Source organism: Topomyia yanbarensis, chromosome 2 (assembly GCF_030247195.1).
Source record: "Topomyia yanbarensis strain Yona2022 chromosome 2, ASM3024719v1, whole genome shotgun sequence".
Lineage (NCBI taxonomy): Eukaryota > Metazoa > Arthropoda > Insecta > Diptera > Culicidae > Topomyia > Topomyia yanbarensis.
This window is the reverse complement of record NC_080671.1, coordinates 368,325,993-368,349,951: the sequence shown is the minus strand read 5'-3', so window position 1 is coordinate 368,349,951 and position 23,959 is coordinate 368,325,993. Positions and strand designations below refer to the sequence as shown.

The 23,959-nt window shown below is 36.3% G+C and overlaps 1 protein-coding gene across 2 annotated transcripts in view; it reads right to left on the bottom strand.

Moving 5' to 3' along the window:
* Positions 1-20,123, bottom strand: part of LOC131684467 (alpha-tocopherol transfer protein-like) — a 55,324-nt gene extending 35,201 nt beyond the window's left edge. The window contains exons 1-2 of one of the 2 annotated variants that reach the window (XM_058967377.1): positions 19,779-20,123; positions 6,630-6,776 (exon numbers count right to left, since the gene is read on the bottom strand). In XM_058967377.1, coding sequence (XP_058823360.1) covers positions 6,630-6,686 — 57 coding nt within the window. In that variant the 5' untranslated portion in view covers positions 6,687-6,776; positions 19,779-20,123. The remainder of the gene's footprint in view (positions 1-6,629; positions 6,777-19,778) is intronic. The other variant, XM_058967378.1, reaches the window with a different exon arrangement.
* Positions 20,124-23,959: the final 3,836 nt, after the last annotated feature.

The following is a 23,959-nucleotide window of genomic DNA, read 5'->3' as shown; positions in this document are numbered from 1 at the left end:
ATTTTTCGTGTATGAAACGAAATGTTTCGTTTATTTTAATGAACGTATATGTATTAGGGTGTCCCAAAATGACATCATGTTGAAAAAGTCATCGGGCTCACTTCTTAAATGAAAGGTTAGGGTATTGGGACCACTTTCTTCTTCGGAGTGAGTTTGCTAAAACGCTTCCTAATGGTGGCGACTTTTGATTTTTTGAAAAATGGGCCGATATTGGATAAAATTTCAAATTTATGCCAGTTGATGTGGTCCTGAACTGTCTTAGATTTTTTTCAGCATTTTTAATTTTTCTGGAGATCCAAACGGAGAAGTTGGGTTAGTTAGTTTGTACAAATTTGGAATTATAAGAGCGGCAGGGCCATTAAAACTTAGTATAAAGTGAAATTTTTGGTGTTTTTCAGTATTTTTTTCTTCAAAATTGGGTATCTACAAAATTTTAAAAGTACAGAAAACACTTTATATAGTTGAGCCGAATTCAGGGGCGTAATTTTGCTGAAGAAAGTGTATAGCTATGGCTAATGGGGTATGAGTTATTTAGGTTTTTGTTAGATAATTTTTGACATTGTTAGCAATTTATCAAAAATAATGCTGTTCCAAAAAGTAAATCAAGTCAAATGTGCTTTGACCACACATTTTTTTTTCGAAAAATAGAAGAAAAATCATGAAAAATGACGTTTTCTGTACGTCTTTAGTATGTCAGGACGAGGTTTAATGAGCATCTGATGATTTTTTTTGTAACTTAAATTATAAAAATAATAACTTTGCTAATGACGCCAAGTCTCTAATTTTTTTTGAAGAGTTAATTCTCCATAATTACTTCTAGGAGGCATCTTCAACAAAACGATTGTGTCAGAAGATGCGCTGTATTCTGTTGTAAAACTTTTTCAAGGATATTTGCCCAAATTCTACTATTTCGGAATTATATGATCTAAACAGTAAATATCAGTTTTTCAACATTCACCGCACTCTTCTGCATTTTTCTCCACTTCAAAGTTCCTAACATGAAAATTAGACTTTATTTACAAAATGCCTTCAAATATACGCCATAACTTTTCATTAACTCGACATATTTGTTTAATTTTAGTGATTTTCAAACCCGCTAAGTGGCTATTAGTATAGAAAATATTTTTTAAAAAAATCGTCAAATGCTCATAAAAACCGCTTCTGATGTACTAGAGACAAGCGAAAAACGCCATTTTTCATCATTTTCCTTCTATTTTCCGAAAAATAATATGTGGACTAAGCCCACTTAAGTTGTTTTATTTTGTAGAACAGTGTTATTTTTTATGAATATCATAAAATGTCAAAAGGTTATTTAACAAAAACGTAAATAACTTATACCCCATTGGCCGTAGCTATACACTTTCTTCAGCAAAATTACGCCCCTGAATTCGGCTCAACTATATAAAGTGTTTTCTGTACTTTTAAAATTTTGTAGATACCCAGTTTTGAAGAAAAAATACTTAAAAGCACCAAAAATTTCAATTTTTACTAAGTTTTAATGGCCCTGCCGCTCTTATAATTCCAAATTTGTACAAACTAACTAACCAAACTTCTCCGTTTGGATCTCCAGAAAAATTAAAAAAGCTGAAAAAAAATCTAAGACAGTTCAGGACCACATCAACAGGCATAAATTTGAAATTTTATCCAAAATCGGCCCATTTTTCAAAAAATCAAAAGTCGCCACCAGTAGGAAGCGTTTTAGCAAACTCACTCCGAAGAAGAAAGTGGTCTCAATACCCTAACCTTTCATTTAAGAAGTGAGCCCGATGACTTTTTTAACATGATGTCATTTTGGGACACCCTAATATGTATATTGCGAGCGATTTCATTGCTCACACGAATTTATTTCGTTCATCTTAGGAAAGTTTTCGTATTTATTAGCATATTATTTTTTCAATCGATATTTTAGGATCGATGTTTGACAACAACGATTTTTCAACTAACTAAAAGGATCGATGTAGCAAAATCCATTTTATTTCAACCTGCTCACCTCTATTGAGGACTAGAAAGATTGTGGTGTGAAGTAATGGCCGCTTGATGAACGAAAGTTTCCGTTAATTTTACATATTTGGTGTACATTGCAGGAATGTTATCCTTGATAACGACATTATTTTTCTTGAATGAAACGAAATGATTCGTTTATTTCAATAAATGATGAACGATTTCGATGGTTCGATGCCGCACGAATTCATTTCGTTTATCTTAGAAAATTTTTCGTATTTATTAGCCTCTTATTGTTTTCAGTCGATATTTTGGGATCGATGTTTGACAACATCGATTTTTTTTTAATTTAAGAAAATCGATTTTACTTATTTAGTGTACATTTCACGAATATTATCGTCGATAACAACCTTGTTTTGGTGAATGAAACGAAATGTTTCGTTTATTTTAATAAACGTTTATATACATTACGAACGATTTCGTTGGTCGCACGAATTAACTTCGTTCATCTTAGAAAAGTTTTCGTATTTATTCGCATACCTTTTTTCATTCGATCTTTTAGGATCGATGTTTAACAGAGGCAACAACGATTTTTTAACTAACTAAAAGGATCGATCTGGCCAAATCGATTTTATTTCAACCTGCTCACCTCTATTGAGGACTAGAAAGATTGTTGTGTAAAGAATTATCTAGTGTACATGGAACGAATGTTATCGTTGATAACGACACTATTTTTCGTGAATGAAACGAAACGATTCGTTTATTTCAGTAAATGTTTGAATATATTTCGAACGACTTCGTTGGTCGCACGAATTCTTTTCGTTCATCTTAGAAAAATTTTCGTATTTATTATCGTCTCATTTTTTCATTCGATCTTTTGGGATCGATGTTTGACAACACCGATTTTTTTTTATTTAAAGAAATAGATCCGGCAAAATCGATTTTATTGTGGTATCTAGAAATGGCCGCTTGACGAACGAAGGTTTTCGTAAATTTTACTTATTTAGTGTACATTACACGAATGACGTCGTTGAAAACGACATTATTTTTCGTGAATGAAACGAAATGTTTTGTTTATTTTAAAAATTGTGTGTATATTACGAACAATCTCGTTGGTCGCACGAATTCATTTCGTTCATCTAACAGAATTTTTCGTATTTAATAGTACTGCTCCAGTTTCTGGATTAACTGGAAGCAAAAGAGTTTCAGAAAATCTTCCTGAAACCGGCAGACACGGATACGGCTACTGAATAGTCAGACCGAGACCGGCGTGATGATCAACAATTTTCTGACGAATAGCAACAATGACTCCATATGCTACCTCTATTGAAGCTCTTTTGACGTTGACGGTTTGACGGTTTGACGAATGGTGCTCGTAAATATTTTAAAGATATTCGTATATATCAGCGAACAATTCGTTTACCGAACGAAGCTGTTTCGTAATAAGCCAACGAAAATCGTTTCGTGGTTTTCACGAAAAACTCGTAATAAAAAATAAAAGTGTTTCAATAGAACTACGAACGATTCATAATATGTACGAAAAATTCGTATATATTATGAAAACTTTCCGTACGAAACTAATTCCTAGCGATTTACGAATATATTCTATCAGTGTTGTTTTGTACACATTTTTGCAGTTTAGAATTATGCCTTTCCTGATGGCTCTTGACTCTAGTGCAATCAACTAGTTCCAATTTAAAGCTAACTTTTCAGTTCCTAAATATAGCTTCTTATTCAGGGTTGCCAAAATCCCGGAACCTCTGGCCCAATAACCGAGTGTACCAATGCATAGAACCGACACCGGCCTTCGGACCTAAAGCAATTCAATTAATTTGCAATTGATTTAGAATGCATCACTCATCACTTCAGCGGTAGGGTGAAACATTCTCCCCCGTTGCCAAATCAGTTGTCACCGTTAGTTATCGGTACACGTTCCTTCTACTGTGTGCCGTATGCCCCAGAATGTGGCAAGTTCCAAATCGGGACGCGGCACGTACGGAATTTAATTTCCTACATAACATCGACTCTGACAGTGCCGACCGGATGCTCCAACGCCGACAAACTTGTTCCCGGTCACGGTTTTCTAGTCAATCAAATTATTATTAGCCGGGTCAAGTGTCGTTGGTGTGGCGCCTTGTACCATTGTTGGCGACTGATCAGTATTTCCGAATTTCCGCAAGAAAGTCGATTAGCTTTTAAATAATTCAATCAGGTTAGGTATGTACCAACAATCCACCGGCCCGACGATGTTCCGTCTCCATACTGTCCTATCGCCAAACTTTCTATTAATAATAGAATATAAATACATAGCATCGAACATGGATGCAGTGCCGCACAAGCCTCGTTCTAATTGGGGCCATATAACTTTTTCATTGATACGCGTGTGGTGGAACTCGCTGGGAGCAGCCGCGCGCCGCGTGGTCGAATATTGCGCCTCTAACAAGCGTGATTTCAGCGATGATACTGTGCTGGAATAGTGCTGGTGCTGTTGCTGATGATGCTGTTGGTCGGCATCGATTGGTTTGCAGATTGGATATGCTCTGGGGATTTGCTCACTCTACTGGAATCAATCAGTTTGGTAAAAAGGGTTTTAGCAGTGGTTTAAATATTGAAACTATAGCAATCGGATAGCGGCTGTTTTTGCTCCAGTTTGCATCTGATTTGGCCGGAATGGAATATAGTGGGATTATTTTCAGCTATTTGGTTCCTAATGGAAAAGTTTCGGTTTGTTTCTCCACAAAGTGGTTGCGAGGAAGCTAAACTGAAGCGGAGTCAAGTGGAAGATGGTAGTTTATCATTCCAATATTGAGTTGTGCAACTTCACCAAAATTGTGCTAGAACGTTTTATCGCTTTTTCAGCTTGGTAAAACACAGGCCACTTGTCGGAAGTTCTTTGCATCGAACTGATTTTCTGTGAATCTAAAATAGAGACGTTAAAAGCATACCCCAACCCCGTACCTACAATGAAGTACACTCAGGTTTTTTTTACGCGGGGGATACGAGCCGCGTAAATGAAAACCGCGTAAATTTCAAAATCCGCGTAAATGAAAACCGCGTAAATTTCAAAATCCGCGTAAATGAAAACCGCGTAAATTTCAAAATCCGCGTAAATGAAAACCGCGTAAATTTCAAAATCCGCGTAAATGAAAACCGCGTAAATTTCAAAATCCGCGTAAATGAAGACCACTTAAATTTAAGAATCCGCGATAAAGGGAACCTCATTGATGGATACCGCGTAAATTCCAAAATCCGCGTAAATGAAAACCGCGTAAATTTCAAAAACCGCGTAAATGAAAACCGCGTAAATTTCAAAAACCGCGTAAATGAAAACCGCGTAAATTTCAAAATCCGCGTAAATGAAAACCGCGTAAATTTCAAAATCCGCGTAAAAAAAACCGCGTAAAAAAATACCGCGCAAAAAAAAACCGCGTAAAAAAAAATTTGAGTGTATTGCGAGATACTTGCTGAAATGTAGCATTATTTTGGTGAGAAGTGCTGGGTTCGTCGCTTACACAGCTCATGTCTTTGTGTCAGTTTCTATTCGAAACATCATTTTTCCTTTAAATTTTGTATGTGTTTTATCGATTGTCCATGTTGGACCCGAAATCAGCAGACAACTGTACTCCGATCTTTAATATCAGTTTGGTTCATGGAAAAGCAAACGAACTGAAATGATCAAGCGAACCTCTCTCTATCGACTATATTTATTTCCGTTCTCAAAAAGACGTTCTTCTCCGTTTTCCACGCTTGCACATTTCAAATAACCCATTACGCTGCGAACTGGATGGAGTTTTTCGCTAACGCAAAATGGGAGCATCCTTAACGTTTATGTTTAAGCACTCCCCGGAATTTCCCGCACTCTCCAACTGAGCTAGAGATGGATATAATTCCCATCGACTGGGAGATTGCATTCAATTCGACCACCCTTTTGGCCCTTTTTCTCCATTAGCCGGAGAAACTGACGTACGCCCACCGCCAGGCAGCCCTGAAAGCGATCTGCCCCCTTTTGGGGGCAATTTTATATATCTCCCGCAATCTATCGCATGAAAACCGTTAATTGAAATGAAATTGCGAAAATAATTATTTCTTTCACCGCGTGCCTTTCCATCCCATTTGCCAGTACACTATACATATAGCCAGTCTAACCATTATGGACTGATTGTACTTTTTCTCGATTTGCGCTCCATTCGAGGGCAGCAGCAGCTATAGCTTTCCATCCACACGACAATCAAAGCTGGTAAGTGAAATGGTAGAAAGCTAACCGCGGGTGGCGCTGCTACCTACCAGCACCAATCAACCGGATGATGGATTATTACATATTTTATATCATTTCAACTTATTGGGTAAGGTTAGACCAATTTGGCGTTGTAAGCAACCTATTATAGGACTGATATTAGTGGTTAGGAAGGCGAATTAGTGTTTTAATGGTTTTACCCTCGACTCGAGACAGCACTGACTGCAACGATTGCAGTCTGTTAAATTTAATATTAGCTTCTCATACCGAAGATCGGGGTTAATGACAACGACAATTAACCGAACGAAAGCGATTCGGAACGGACTAACGGGGGGGAGCGATTGGTTAGAGGTTTCCGGGTGGTCTGGGCGGGGGTTTAGTTTGGTAGTTTGGGGAATCGGGATTGTCATGCAGGTGGCGCGGACAGTTTAGATAAGATCCCAAACTCACGTACCTTCCACTTGAGATTCGTGGTGGAAAAATTATCCTCCTTGTGAATGGTCGGTGCCATCGCGTGCGGCCTGGCGGGCAGAGATTCGGAAGAGAAGAAGATAAGCCCGTGTGTGTGTGTGCGGCGATGTGCGGCGGGCGGCACCGTGTGCTAGAATAGAAGTGTGAGAGATTGATGAAGTGGCTGCTGCTAGTTTTGTGGTTTGGGGTAACGTGAACTATTGGCGTGAGCTTGTTGAGTAGCTATCGGATTTTGTTGCTGGCGTACAGAGATAATTGGTTTGATCTTTCGGGATGTTGGGGATAGCTGATTGCTATTAGCTAATCGGATGAGGATTTCAAATATACAGATAAACTAACTATAATACACCAGGTCAACAAAACTCATTTCAGATTCTATTCACTATGAGGATTAGAGTTTCTATTGAATAGGAGAAATAGAGCTCACTTATTGAGAATGCAAAAAGTTCAACATCACATCCACTGCATCATGTTTAGAGTTGGTTTTAAATTTTAATATAGGTTTTTCATTTCAAAATTATGCGTTCTTATTAAGCTTAAATGATTTCGTTAGGAACAATAAGTTTGTTTGGGATTCTTAGGAACAATAAGTTTGTTTGGGATTTGGGATTTACATAGAGTAAGCGCACAGAGTTGCATTTTCACCGCTAGGTGACACTGTATTCATCAGCTTATCACTACAGGTAAAAGTAAGAAAGATAATATTATCGTCTACAACTTTGTCAAAGACTGGGTTTGTCTGAATAGAACGTTAAAAAGATTTATAATACATGGTATGAGTCATCTTGTATCTACAAAATTTTAGTTCTACGTTTCACGACATAGAGGGCGCTAAGACTAACTTTTAAAGAAAGAGAGAAACAATATAGATATGTCCAGAAAAATTTCTTGAAAAGGTTTGATCTACAACTTTGTGGAAGGCACCTAATTTCTATTCCTCTACTTTGAAAAGTTAGTATTGAGGGATTCCATGAGAAACTGACCACAAAATGTGAACATCGTCGATTCGAACGAAGTTTTGAAAATGAATTATGCAAATATATCAAAAGTTGTTTTTAGGAAAACTTTTTTATTGAAAGCTTCTCCATGATCTAAATACACTGAAAAAGTGTAAAAGAAACTTTAAAACGATGAACATAATATTTTTGACATTTTTTGAAGGAGTAACGCGAATAACTTTTAAAAAGGGCATAAGCACATGAATTAACTGTTTTTGTTGAAACAAAATTCCAAATATCTCTAAAACTATTGCATTTTGGAAATTTTTTGTTGAATGCATTTTTGTCTATATTCTGTAATAAAATTACAGTTTTGTAAGTCAATTAGTATGAAATATAAAAACATGCATAAAATTATTTTTAGAAAGGCTTTTTTACTGATAAGTTCTCCATCATACAATCACATTCAACATGTTTCTTTTCTCTTTAGATTTTTGTTGACAAAATACAAAAAATTATAAAAAAATGCTTTTTTTTGCAATTAAATTTTTAACACAAATTTTTGGTTTTGTGAAAAATGACACATTTTTTTCTGTGTACATTTTTTTATTTCGATTATAGAGGTTTTAACTTTAAGGTCATTCGCCTCTTCGAGTTAGAAAAACCTCTTATGAATTTTTTTAACCCTATGTGCGGGGTCGGGATTCGAACCCAGGTGCGCTGCGAACAAGGCAATCGATTTCCCAACTACGCTACGCTCACCCCCAGTCAGTGTATATTTTTTTCGTACAGAAATGTTTATTCCCTGTAACTCATTCTCAGAAAGATTTACTGTATAAAATACAGTAATCGAGCAAATAATTTATCAATTTATGGCCGCAGAAATATCTACGCCCTTTTGAAAAATTGGTCTTGAATCAAAATAATCTTACTGATTGTGAAAAATGTTTAGTTTTCCATGCCGGTGAAACGTGTAAAGTTGCATAGGAATTTAAATATTTTCAGACGGATTCGTGGAATTCCTCTGTTGTGAAATGTGGTGAAAGGTGGAACTAAAATTTTGTTGTTAAAAGATTGCTTATATTGTTTATTAAAATCCCTCCAAACATACTATACAGTTAAACCTAATCATTATTTCACAAAAAAAATAATGTTCGACCACTGATGCATCACAATGTACTGTTAGGCTCCATGCAAAACCAACTTAGACATCACTTCATTACAAGTTTAATTACTTCTCCTAAGAAAGTTGGAGTTTTGTAGGAAAACAATATCTTTCTTAACTGATGCATACAGCTCCACCTAGCGGTAAAAATGCAAGTTATGCAATGATGCATTCAAGGCTGATTTCGTAAACAATGCGCTCAGCTATGTATAACTGCGTAAATAATACAACATCTACTACATATGCTATTATATGTCAATAGATACTAATCTTCATTGATAGATGGACTAATATTACTAGTTTCGAAGTCTATCACTTTATGATATATTAAATGCGGACAAAATATGAAACAATTCTCATTTTTCTATTATTTATCTATCTATTGGTTCAAACTGTCATCAGATTTTGTGGGCTTCTTATTCTTAACTGTATTTACGAAAAAATATCCCACGAGTGCTTCTCCGAACGTCACAGAATTACCAAATTTTGTTGAAATAAAGTTCAACGTGTGTTGTGCGTACTCAGTAAATTTTGTGAAATTTCGTTGCATAGTTTGGTAAATTTGGTATGATTTCTGTCTATATACCAATTTTATTTCGACTAATAGGCAGTCACATTTTCTCCTTCACTTTTTAACGATATTCAATTAGCTAAAGATTACTGAATAGGGAAAGTTATGAAAATTAGACCCATAGTACTCAAGTGAGAGCAAGGATGTGAAATATAAAGAACGGAAAACTAGAAGTGGAAGGGGCATTGGAATCAGGCTTAAAATCTAGAAACAGGCTTAAAAAAATTTCTGTCTATAAATTAACGTAACTGGAAAATTTAGCTAAGCAAAGGTTAGAAAATTCAACTCGCATATCACACGAATCCGAAATTATGCCATTGCAAACTTAGAAACGTCTCGGGACATGGAACGCCACAGTTTCGAGAGCACCTGATATTAAACACCAGAGATAAATTTAATATACAAACAAAAAATAAAAATTGGCAAGAATTTTTCTGGTCCGGCAAGCAAGCTGCAGTTGCGGCAAACGAAGTAAACTTTGTGCCACAAGCGTGATTATGAACCAGGGAAGGGAACTTACCACAATGAGTGCCTTCAAAAACGTCGAATACCTCTTTTAGACAAGAGTGTGGTTCTTGTTTTTTACCTGATGTAACATCGTGCCGTTTGGCAAAAGCAGTTCCAGAGTTAAATAGAGTCATCAAGATAAATTTTGTGCTCAAACTGCCCGGAACTAATCGAAAGACATTGGGTAATTTGGAAGCAGCCGTTAAAAAATTGATGTTGTTAAAAATTAAATGTTAATGTAATGAAAATAGAAGAAAGCTGGGGGAGAAGTGTACGTGCCGAGGTTTCGTTTATCTGTTCCAATTGATTATGCATTACAATAGGGCTGACACAACACAATAACAATTTATGAAAAACAAGTAACAATATACCAACATCATTCAACTATTACGAATTACGGCATTTACAAAAGTGTTACTCTTAATATATTGAACGTGACCAGTACCACGTTTCTGACGTGATGTAACTGACACAATATGACTTCGGAAAACCCGCATATTGTTTTACAATAAACATACTACTTCGCTAACAGAAGGCCTTAAACTCAATTTTGTGTTGATGAATCAGGATTATTCATTTTCAAAGTATGGCGCTTCTTACTGCAAAATAGGGAATTACGCTTTCGTTGGCGTTTAACCCTTTCATGCCCAACTTTTTTCTAGTGCATGCAGGGTTTCAAAACTATTTTTTCCTTTAAAACGGTGGAGTCAAGAAACTCGAAAAACCTTTTTTCATAAAGGTAAGTGCCTTCCTTGCAATGCTTGAAGCTGCTCAATTTTTACCTTCCAATGCTCACTACAATTCTCCTAGAATATTTACATTTACAGAAGATAATATAAGAAATACTCATTGCTAAGTTGTTTATACTCAACCTTAGGTTAACTATATTCAAACTTAAGTTGAAGTTACTTGATTTTGAGTAAAGCTCGAACAACTCAAACTCGTTTGAGTTGTTCGAGCTTTACTCTCGTTTTGTTTTTGACAACACTAATAAGTGTGAATGAGATGAAAAACTCAAAGCTACCTTAATTTAAGTTGAAAGACCCTATTTGTTGGATTGTTTATTTTTATATATAGTGTTGTAACTCAGCTGTTCACAAATTACCTAAAGAATGAGCTTATCGGCAATAGTAGACAAAGAGTGCTGCAAATGGCATTTCAGTCGAGCTGGAGCTTATTTTGTCTATTTAATCCGCTGTAATCCAGCTGTTGGCAAGTGTTTACATCATGCTGGTAGCGTGACGATAGTATGCTGGCACTTGATCAGATGGCAACCAGCACTAATGCAACTAACCAAGGGCACTTTCAGCAGTGTATTTCAGTTTAAAATTTAAAACTAGAACTTGCTCTCCGCAGCAGCTGTTTTAGTGGGTGTCCTATTTAATTCGTTTCACTTCATGTTTTCAGAGTCACTAGAGTGAAAATAATTCGTCTCGAGTTTATCGAGTCTGAATGTCTGTACTGGATACTTTCAATGTGGCATATACCAGTTTTAAATTAAACAGAACTGTTCGAACTTATAAAGCAAAGCGCTCTGCTGGGAAGATGTACTTGTTTTAGTTCCAGTTCTACTTTGAAACTCATATATGAAATGAAACGCAGCTGAACATACTCTTATGGCGATTTCGCTTGAACCTGAAACTGAGTCAGGTTCTAACCCCAACCGCACTCAGTCCATACATTTCGACAACAGTCGGGGTTAGGAACTGACCCAGTTTCGCCTCAAACAAAAACCACATTAGGGTATTGCAACAAAATCGGAAGTGATCGCAGTAGTCTAACGTGACGTGCCAGACGTGAAATTTTTCAACTGTCGCTCATAACTTTCAAAATATGAACAACGATTTGCGAAATTAACATATAATTTTAATTTAATAAATGAGTGTACAGGAGTGAAGTGCAAAGAGTTCAAAGAAGATACTATCTCGTCAGTTCCGGGTGTCCACAGTTCACAGAAAGTCATTCGAAGTAGAACAACGCAATCTCTGGGCGGATAAGCATGATTGTGGGGATGAATTCTACCATCACTTGATCCGGGATGACGCACAAGATTCGACGGATCTTGGTGAGAATTTTACAATCCATAGCTATATAATTCTATTGGAACCATTTCGTACTGGATTCTTCGCATTTTTGTAACTGACCTTTTTCATCTGTAAAATCTGTTTCGATTTCCAGTGATGCGATAGGAGTAGTATGACATTTAAACGCTTGTCAAGTACATGGGGACATCACGGTAAACACATACTAGACTAGCTCATTAGAATGCAAACTTTCGACGAACGGGTGTCATCGAAATCGCCAGCAAAAGCAATTAAAGCTTTATATTTGTTTTGCTGCTAACTGATGAACGGCACCTGGAAGATCGCAAGTAAGCAAAACCGATGTCCAAAACTTTTACTATAAGGAGGAAATTTCAGTTACACAGCTAGGCTTTCTGTGGCATGCAGCCAAATCCCCAATTTTTGCCAATAATCACACAAATAATCACTAATTATCCACCGTGCCGCAAGAGCTTAATTATTGTCAATTGTCAGCTGTTGGGAAAACCGAACGCTAAAATGTAATAATAATGGATATGATCACCAAAGAGGCTGAATCTCTAGCATAAAGACCAACCGGTGCCGTATCAATTGTGTGTTGTGTACTATTTATCTGTCAGTGTCACTCCAATCGAACATAATACTTGTCAAAAGCACTTAATCCGAGGAAAGTCGTTTCGAATCCTTCTCGAACCTTTGATAGGATTTCTGCTCGATTAGAATGACACTGACGAATGAATGACAAACAAACGAGATTCAGCATTTGGGTTATAATATGCCTGTATAGATTTTTTTTCAAAGCTAGCTTAAATGCCAAATGTCACATCAATTGAAGTTATTACTATAGCCACAATCAGTGATGCCATTATGGCAGATTTATCTAGCACAGCCAGAGTTGTTTGCAGATTCCAGACAAAAAGACAAACCTCTCATTCTGCCAGATTTATAATTTATAGAAGTGTTTGCACACACATTTTGGAAATTTGGGAAATTTTCCCAAATTTATCAAAAATCGATTGATAAATTTCGATGACTTTGAGGTCGCTGTTAAGTGACAGATTTTGTCAGACATTTTTAGTTGATCTGCCAGATATTTTTTGAAAAATAATGGCATTCATGGCCACAATGGAAAATGTGAAGAACACATTCTATGTAAATTGTTGGTAAGTTGAAGCACTTTGGCGAACATTTTTGATTTAATGGGTCTTAGAAATTTTTAACTTCTTGCATATTTTGAAGTATTAGAATTTTAAGAATAGAGAAATGTAGACAGAAATGGACCATAAGATGTTTTTTAATTTTGGTGACTTCTATGGTAAACCGGCAGCAATTTTTCCCGAAAAAGTTTGTAGGCTTGTTTGCATGAATGCAATTTCTCATCGCATTAAGGGGTTATATACAAAGTTGTGGCGAAAAAGTGAGCTATGTTCGTAATTTTTTTTTAAAGCGTTTCATGCAAATTTTATTTGAAAGAGCAAAAAACAGTTCGTTGGTAGCACTATCGAAGATAGAAAAAACAAGTTGAGTTTAAAAAAATATTCAAGGTTGTCGAAGTTATGGCCCATCCCCCAAAGCGTGTTGTTTTGGCAGAGGTTTGCGGTGAACGCTCTCCAAACCGAACCGCTCGACTGAAATCCAAAAACTAAAAAGATTATTGAAGAGAAATGTATTGTGGTGTACTTGAACGGATCGGTTTCGCAATATTTTTTTTCTTGCATGAAAATCATGCTGGCCAAAAAATTTAGCTTTGTGGTGTACAAAATTTTAAACAAATATTCATTGCAAAAAATCGAAATTTTTTTGACGTAAAAGGAACGTTCAAGTACACGAGAAAATAAATACAAACAATCGAAAAAAAGTTTTTGAAAATCGGATGACTAGTTTTAGAGGTATCACGTTCACTGCAACGGTACTTTTCGAAAAACTCCATTCCAAGATCATTACATTTAAAGTTTGGTGTTACCTTCATTCGTGGAAGAACCATCGCGCTGCAAACGACTGTAATTTTAAATCTAGCGCTCCGATCTGGATAAAATTTCGCACAGATATTTTCAAAAGTATGTACTTTCAGAATATTCAATAAAAAAATTTAGATTTTTTGAGTTTCAACTTTGTATATAACCCCTTAAATCAAAAAAATATGCAATATGTTACTTTTCCGATATCATCTTTTGTAATTCAAAGTGATTTCTGCTCATTATTTATATTGTGTTGTCGTGAAAAAGATATGCAAAAACGGCGCTGGTAAACAGATGGCCGTTAGGTATAATTCACAAAAATATTAAAGTAATCACTAGGCTTTCTTGAAGAGATTTCAAGCTTACGATCATTTTTTCTGTTTATAAACCAGACTACGCTCTGCTATGCCATAACTTTAACGAGAGACTGCAAAATTAAAAATACCATGCGAGATATTTATTCCTTACAGGTGTAACGTTTTTTTCTGCTTTTTCTGTGGATGAGCTGACTGCTTTCTTCTTTCAAGTAAACAGTTTTGGCTCAAGCACATATCAAGCCAATTGCCTTTGGAAAGTTGCAGTATTATGGGCTGCATCCGCAATAGGCTACGGATGTTGCTTTTGTGATACCTTTTTTGTTTCGGTAACTCGCCACAGTATTGGGGAAGATGGTGTAAAACGCACCCCCTAATGTGCTCATTACTAAGCTATAGAACATCAATTGGGAGAATTTAATTAATGATATCGTTTAGCCAACATTTTCCTCTGTAATCAAACTCATAACGCTTTGCAAAATATTCAAAAACATCAAAATAATTCAATTCTTCAAAATCAATAAAAATCACCTTTTGAAAAATAAGCGGGGCAAAACGCTCCTGTGCGGGGGCAAAATGCACCACAACAACGGGGCATAATGCCCTACAACAACGGGGTAGAATGCACCGCAGCAACGGGGCATAATGCACGGCGAACAAGCAAGTAGTTTTGTTTTCTGACGAGATTTCACAAAAGTGTGCCATTAAATAGCCTTAGGTTATGCAATTGGTAGGTTTTCAGAACGATTTTTCTGCTTTCGATTAAAAATCAACAAAATCAGAGAAGAGAGCATTTTGCCTCCGATAGAGCTGAGATATAAATTTAGCAAAAAGTGAATTATTTAGTAGATTTTTCATATGTAGTGCGACAGAATAATGAACAGCGGTATATTTATTTCTCGAGCTGCTATTGATGTACGGTTATCAAACTTTGACAGTGTATGTTTACTATGGCTGACTTCCGACTGGTGTTACCGTTTTCTAAAAATTTTCAGCTGTTTTCGATATAAGCAAGAGGTGCATTTTGCCCCGGGGTTGCGTTTTACCCCATCTTTCCCTACGAGAAAATCAGAAAGTCTCCGTAGTTCTATCTTTGATGAAGAATATCATTGAACTGAATAATATGGGAGATAATCAATATAGAATCAGCAGTAATCGTATATTCGTTGAATGAATAATAAAATGCATCCTTCTTGCTTTCATGAGCTGTTCTTCGAAATATTCTTCTAGGACAATTGTACTACTGTATGTAAGAACCAATCTTAGTTAATGTACATTATTCATAGCTTAATACAAATGAGATTGATTTTAAACAAGAGTGTCGAATCTATTTTAGTCATGTGCAATTCATCGGTTGTACTGCGAGAAATTAATAATTAAATAAAATTTAATTTCCGCATGCCAAGCATTCGGTCTGCTTCTTTTATTTGAGCAAAGATTGCTTCAAATATATACAGCAGAAAAAATATTGGTCGAGTTTAATCCGCTTCCAGAGTAATTCTACGGCATCAGAAAGTTCAAATAAGTGTATTATACGCTGGCGGAAATGGCCTGTTTTGGCCCTATTGTGGAGATACTATTACAATAACTCAGCCTACAATCGACGGAATGCGTATAAATAGGTATCAATTTCTTTGCTTCATTTTTACGTACAAAGATTGCAGACCCTGCTCAAAACGACAGCCTCAAATGCGTAGAGTGATAAAAGTAACAAAGTAAAAATAAGCTCATCACGCAATTTTTTAATTTTTTATTCGTAATTAGCGGTTTCGGAAACCGCCAGATCTACATTTTGACGAATCGCGTTTTCTTTCTTCATTGTAGTCTGCCATTTTGAATCTGTCATTGTGTATTTTTTCGCATCATTTTAAATCCGCCATTTTGAATTTTGAAAATCCAAAAACGGATCAGTAATTAGCTACCTCGAATGCCCAGATCTACATTTAACTGCGTGTATGTGCATTTTTTGAGATGAAAAGCTTTTTTAAAAAACCCAAAAAAAATATTTCAAATGCATATATCTAAATTTTATAACAACGGGAAGTTTTTTGGTCCGCTGGCGATTCAAAAAAAAAAAACTTCGCGAGCATTACGATTTTTAAAAATTTCGCCACCAAAATCCATAACGTGGCCTACCTCTATCGTCATACAGGGTGTTTAGTTCATGACTATAAATTTCTCCAGGGATGATGGAGGATCATGTTTGGGGAACTCTCAAATCTCAACTGGTCATGAGATATTGACCCTTTTTCTGTAAATAACTTGTTTGTTTTTGAATACCGTTAACTCAAGAAGAATGCTTTGTATTTTAAAACGTTTAGTTCCATTGGAAAGGTGAGAAATTTTCCTATTAAGTGGTGTTCTCACATGTTTCAGTTAATGACTTTAAATAATCTTTTATGAGAAATTTTTCAAAAGTATTTTTTACGATATTTCGTCTTTTTCTCGAAAATCTAAATCGTCAACGTAATCAGTTTAGTAATTCAGATTGTTCATGTGGAAAATCTGCTTAATTTGCTCTTCGACATGATGCGCTTATCTCTTCTTGTTTTCATGTGTTTGGGTCATTGAACATAAATCTTTAAAATAATTTTCTTTTATATTAGCTCCACTCGTAAAAGTCTTATCTTAAATTTTTCTTTTCTTTGGATAGAAATGCTAATTTTACACCGAAAAATGTTCTAATACCGATCAGTTAAGTGGATTTAGTATTCTTTTAGAAGTATGTTAGTTCAATGTTCTTGTGGTTATTAACATTTTCATTCATTTTCTTAAAAAAAAGTAAATAAAAACATTACTATCATAGAAATATTGCATGCAACAAGTTCTACAATTCCTTCTTTGAATCAATGCCATTAGCTCACAGCCCACATAAAATGAATGATAATGCTAATTATTGATTTGAAAAATTAAAAATTCTTCAAAAAACACTAATTTTGAACAATTTTATCAGTGAAAAGTTACTTAGTACTTTTAACTAAATGATATTTTTATTTAATTCAGTAGAGTTTTTTTAGCTTTCCAAACAAACTATGGGATGAGGGATATAAAGAATATTTTCAGACTAGAGCCTTTGAAGCACTTACAAGTCGACTACATAAAAAAAGTGTAATTAATTTATAAAGAAACATGAAGAGTTTGTAATATAATGTTTATTAACAAATTATGGATCGTCTCGAAACATAATTTTTGGATAATGGTATGTTCATAATTCATTATTTTGAGTAAATTAATAAAAACCATCTTAAAACACTAATGCTTGTCTATTTTACCACTAAAAGGTTACTTAGTTCCATTTATTGAGAGAAGTGCGGGTTTTATTTAGTTGGGAATTTTTTCACCTTTCAGGTACTGTAAGATAATCAAGTAATTTATAGAAAAAGTTCAAAAACTCTGGTACAGTTGAGATAAGAGTGTATGTGTAGAATAATTTTTACCTCTAATATAATCATCTCGTCGAGAGACTCTTAAACATGAACCAAATGCCCTATATATTTAACCCTTACATGCCCAACTTTTTTCTGGTACAGGTTTCAAAAATATTTTTTCTTGAAAACGGTGGAGTAAAGAAACATGAACAGCTTCCCTCCCAGTGCAAGAAGCTGTTCCATTTTTACCTTCCAATGCTGAATACAATTCTCCTAGAATATTTACAATAGTCCAATTGCTTGAAAAACATAGCTAAACATAGTCAAAATTGCTAAGTTTTTTTCAATTTTCAATAATATTGCAACATAACAAAGATATATGACAAATTCATTTTCAGTGATCAACGTAAACTGTCCCTGGCAGCACTGCTCCATCGGAATCCAATCAGACTAATTGCAATAACTTCAGTTCTAGGTTTGATCCTTGTAACTGTTTACACTCAAATGAAAGGTAATAGTCACATTTATTGGCCTTTCTTGTTTTTGTGAATGAATCTTGCCTCAATCAAAAGTTCTAGCTATTTAAAAATGCCCACACACACCGTGGACATGAAAGGGTTAAAACCGTTCTAAGATTACAAAAGTTGACTAAGTTACTGTTTGTAAAAAGCTCTACGTAGACAAATCTAACTGACTGACTCCTATGGCGCCTTAATCTTTTGGTAGAGAGGACGATCTCAAGGATTCAAATGTAGATATTCTTCTAGAACTTTAAATTTCGATTTCGTCTATGGAACCATATTGACGCTAGTTCCAAATAGAAAACACTACTTGTGGACACACCCAAACGACTTCTAACTTGTGATGTGATTCAGGACTAGCGTCAATCTGGTGTCCTAGTTAGATTCGAAATCGAAACGCAAAGTTTTCGATATCTTATTGTTAGATTTGTACACTTCCCTTACTTTAGAGAGAAACACAGTCTATCGAATGTGAATCTTTTATTAAATCCACATCTACATTTCTCAGTAGAATGCCACTGGGCCCTGCACCGAAAAGTGCACTTATTCGCTTTGCGTTAGTGCGGGTGAAATCACGCTCTGATGTTTATTGTTGATTCGTTCAAAATATATAATCAGATAGGTTGCAAATCATTGCCGGATCCAAAAATCTAAACAATTCTTTCAAACATTATAAGGAATGATCATTGAACAATTATATTCGCCATCAGTGCATCATATGAGTAGTATTGTATCAAGATGGATGAAAACCAAACTCGACAAACTCCATTTTAGATATAACAGAAAATATTATGTGAACAGTTCTTTGAGGTCTTCTTCATCGGGCGTACTTGTTTTGGAAACATTTTTTTTCTTAAAACTTTGTTCTAAAAACGTCGGGTATACAGACAAACTATCTGAGTATTAACTAGATTATTATTGGCGTATTACAGTCATCTTTTTGATAAATCGCAATCTTTTGACATACAGATTACTGATCTTCGGGACAAAAATACCAAAATAAACACTAAAATTCTTTTCCATTTTTTCAGTCCCGTTAGTGTCCGATTTCTTGCCCGGACACGCCTCTTCATAAAACCACTCTGCTTAGCCTTATCTGACAAGTTTATTTTTGGATAGCACCCTCTCCGAACCCATCTGATATTTCGCAACAAAGTTACTGCCATTTAGCGGCCCTTTGAACCACCTTCTGTGTATGTATTAGCCCCCAGATTCTCTACAGGGCGAATAATTCACACCCACACGGCACACTGGCTGTTGCTGCTGCTGCTACTACTAGAAGCTTAGGTTGGTGGTGTCGCAAAGAGGAAAAGCCACCCAGCACCCTCTGGTTTAGTCAAATCCCACACATTCTATTTGCGCCATCCGGCACTCGGTTTACACTGGTCGACGGGGAAGTGGGGATATACTTATGTAGCACAGCAGTTGCAGAAAAAAATAGTCGTGACTTTCGTAACTCCTGCTCGCTTGCTGGGTACAAATGGCTAGATGTAACCGGTTTTCGCATGGAAAAACAGACGGAAAGTTGGTTTGCCGTTTTCGTTAAAGGGTAGAACCGTTTCCCAGCAAGCAGCGTAAATCACTCCACTAAGTCCTTATGCAATAGCAGCCACAACTTTTCTGCGGTTCTGTTTCTTTTTCACAAATCACTAAACCAGTTCTTCGACATTTTCACGCTAGTCGTAGCCAGTTGGCAAAAAATAGTATCATTGTTTATTAAATACACAAACACTACAAATCCATCATACCTTGATTTGGTTTTGGTTGTTTCAAAAACTGGAACAGGAAATATCACTTGTCTGGATGTTTTGTTTTTATGATTTTTTTTTTGGTCAACAAAGGCTGTGGCCCCTTTGGAACTACTCCGAAATTCCGACTGACTTTGGGTATATCACAGAACGGATGGTGTCTGGGATGCGTGTTATCCTTTGGAGAAGATCCAAACTGGTTCGCTTGGCAGTTGTCGCGGGGGAAAAAGTTGATTCGGTTGGGTTTGAGGTTGAGATTGATCGTTGAAGATGGTTCGCCGCACTGGTAGACCACTTAAACTGAACTGAACGATGCCGAGGATGGAACTGGAGGTAATATTTAAGGAACACACCACTATATACGCGATCGCGCTGTGCCGCGATCAGGTGAGAGCGAGAGCGACTGCTGCCGAGACGATGAAGAAAACAACTAACTACATAAGCATCTCGCGTGGCTTGCACCGGTATGTACATAAGCACCGGCCAGGGTTTTGGTGGTGCAGCGTCGATCACGGTTTTTCTTCCTCAACCCCACCCGATCCAACCTTCACGAAGATAAATGCTCCACGCTGGTTTTCCGTTGTCCGCATGGCATGATTAGGCTTCATTTTCTCCTCGCGTTGCACTACAACATAGGCACGCGGTTGGGATTAAGAAAACTTCGGGTAAAAATCTTAAGCGACCAGCAGTGTGTAACGAGCGGTGCAGTATACACACACGCAAACGCATAAGTCACGCTGGCTGCCCGGCTCCGCGATGGTACATAGCTAATGCGCGTGCCACCAAGTGCAGTGCAGTGAGCTGGCAGCTGGCCGAAGTTAACAGAAAAGTGGCATGATAACATGCGAAATTCATGAGCACGTACATTATTACGGGTATATTTCAAGAGACCCAGTTCGGCTGTTTGTAACTGACCAGCTGACCGGTTGGGAAACACGGTGCCCCTATGTGAGATCTGTGAAAAACAATCGTTGGTAAAAAAAAGCCGCAAGCAATACCCAATTTCAATTCGAATCATTCCATTCATCAGTTTCTGTCCGCAACGTAACGGTTAGGCTAGGCCCAAAAAGTGAACAATTCAAACGTATGAGCTTCAACTAGGGAAGATTGTTAACCACATTAGCATCGTGGCCCTAGAATTGTTTTACACGCTAAGATTCTACAGCGAAGTTGCCTAGTCCGATTCTTGGAACTCACAACTCCTTTGTTTTGGAAATATTGCTTGTTCAAGGGACGTGAAGTTATGATTAATGGTCTTCAAGTGGGTGAAAACCAATTCTTCTCCACCAAGGAGAAAATAGGTTAAACCACTTTTGCGCTAAGGGCACAAAACCTACAACTAAATTAGTTATGGAATTTGCATTTCGATTTCATCTCATCAGAATCCGAAACTAATTTATTGATAGGACTAGGCTAGCGCCGAATTCTGAGAACAACCGGCGCTAGCTTAGTTCTATCAATAGGTTGGTGTCGGATTCTAATGAGACGAAGACGAAACGCAAATTTTATAACTAATTTAGTTGTAGGTTTTGTGAACTGGATTTATTCAATTTTCTCCTTAGTGGAAAAAATTGGGTTTCAATCAAATTTTTCTCCTAAGGGAGAAAAATAGCATAGCAAAACTGGGTAATGAATCGAATCCTATTCGGTCTGCGACTCGACCTAATATAGGGTTACCAAATGGACTGAGAGCAAATTAAGGACATCCCTGCCAAATCATTTCGGAATTGGAGCCTGAATCAGTTGTCACTTGAGCCAGAATTCTGAAAAAATTCTGGCTTATTTTCCAGCAGTTGAACTAGGACGTTGAATCTTAATCGAGACAAATTGGAATGGTGTAGTGCCAATATTGAATGAAGATAACCACTTTGGCCAAACCGCATATCGAGTTATCCAACAAATTTTGGTTCCCTCTAAGTAAAAGAACTTTTGGTTGGAATGAGTCGCAGAGAGTATGCTTTAACAAAAACAAGCGCTGGAAGTATTTGAAATTGAAATTGATTCTCTTGGAATAAAGTTGATCTGAATAATTTAATACAGGGTGATTCATCATGACGTTTTTTGATCTTTTTTTTTTTTGAAATTTGAAAATGGAGTAAATCGCGAAATGTTTATTTGTCAATCGAAAGAACATTTTTGCCATTTATTGTTTGAAAACAATTTCGTTTAAATGTTGAACATGTTGGCGCTTGAGGTAATCCATTCAACTGGTCCAATTTTTGAGGACGGATTTGAGTATTTCAAGTGGTATCTGGCTAATTAGTCGAGTAATCTTTGATTGTTTGGTGAATAGTGGAATCAGTTGGCCGATTATGTCCACCGCATTATGGTCGGAGTGCACGAAACACATTTCTCTCACACATCGCTGATTTTGGAAAAATATAGTTGAATAATTTGAAAATGGTGAGCATACTGTGGTGGCATGCCCTGTTGAAAACCATCATGTTGAACCACCCTGTATATGCCAAGGTTTGAGACTAAAAATAAGGACATTTGAAGTAAAATAAGGACGCTTTCCAAAAACCTCGAAAATAAGGACATGTCCTTTAAAATAAGGACGGTTGGTAACCCTACCTAATACTATTGTTTCGAAATGAAATTTAAATATGATAGTAATTAAGATAATTGGTGCTGTCCAATTTTATATACCGTTAGAAAAGGAGTTCAACTGACAGCACTGATGAATATGTCGCAGCTATTAACATTTTATTTTTTGAATCCCTAAGCTTATGCTGTTATTTTGGCGAGAAGAATAAGTCGAAATTTTCAATAGTTCTATTGTGAGAATTTTTCGAATATACCTTTCTGACAATTTGTCTGCATTTCTGACAAAGTAATTTCAGTCTTGTTTTTCACATGTGAAAAAATAATTGAATGTTGGAAATTGCCAAATCGTGCGTTTGATTACATTGTAGCATTGATTTACAAACCTTTGGTTCACGCAACAATCCTATATTTCCAGTGAAAAGCATGGTTAGTCGTGTCGCGGAAAACAAGAAATGTAGCATCTGCGGCTTCGATTAGACGCATCCCAGCGAAAGTGATTCCTAGAGGTGTTCTGTTTTTTGTTTAACGTTATTATTAATTAGACGAATTTCGCGCCAACTCGAACAAATGTTGGCAGTACCCTCTCAGATTTTAATGAAACTTTCTGTACACGAAGACTTTGTCACAAAAAGCCACTTTGCATGCTTTGGTTTTCCAAAAATGATGCAGACTGAAAAAGGTCAAACTTTTTTTACCGTTTTTTTTTTCAAATGACTGTAGTCTAAAAAGGACAAATCCTACAAAAACATGTTGTAGGAATGATTTGCACAAAATTTGTCAAATTTTTGAATAAAATATTGAAAAAATTCTTCATCGACTCCTACACTGAAAAAAATCGATTTTGAAAATTTAAAGTCGATTTGGATGAAATTTTGTTCAAGTTGGGCACTTTAAAGGAAAAAAAGTTATTTGAAAAAAACTTTTGCTTGTCCAAACTGAATAAAATAAAAGTCATAATCATCTCAGAATCCAATTTCCCAACTGCTAGTTGCTTGATACGTGCAAAAAGTATTAGTAACGAATTTGGTATTACATCTTGGACTGGACTGGAACAAGGCCGAAGGGATTCGTTCACCGGAAATATGGTACTAGAACACTTAGCGCACGATCATACAACATGTTTAATATCGCGATAACCGCCACTACAAGCGCAGAAACCGCTCTCCACGACCCCAATACGCCGGAGATGAGCATTCTACGTATAATTATTGTATATGCCCTGAGATATCACCCGAATGAAGTCATGACCCTCATTCATTCTCCAACTCCAACCAAGGTTTGTTGGTACCTTTGGGATTCCTGAACTTCCATCACTCTTCGAAATTTACCAATTTCCTAGCGTCCTCTGAGAAGAAATATTTATAAACTCGTTGAATCCACGCGATCTTTCTTATATATCACCTTCTAATGCCTAAATGTCCATCTTCTCATTATCATTCTAATCCAAGTGCCCGCCTTCTTATTACCCGGAATGAAGCACTGCAAAAGAACTCAAACTAAGGTAATCTGAAATAATTTATCAGACAAAGTACTCAAAAACTTCCATGTTTTCTCCAGGAAATATAAAGAGTGCTTTCCATGCTCCATCAAACAGAGAGCCCCCTGTAACTGTAACGATGTGGGCATGCTCGCTG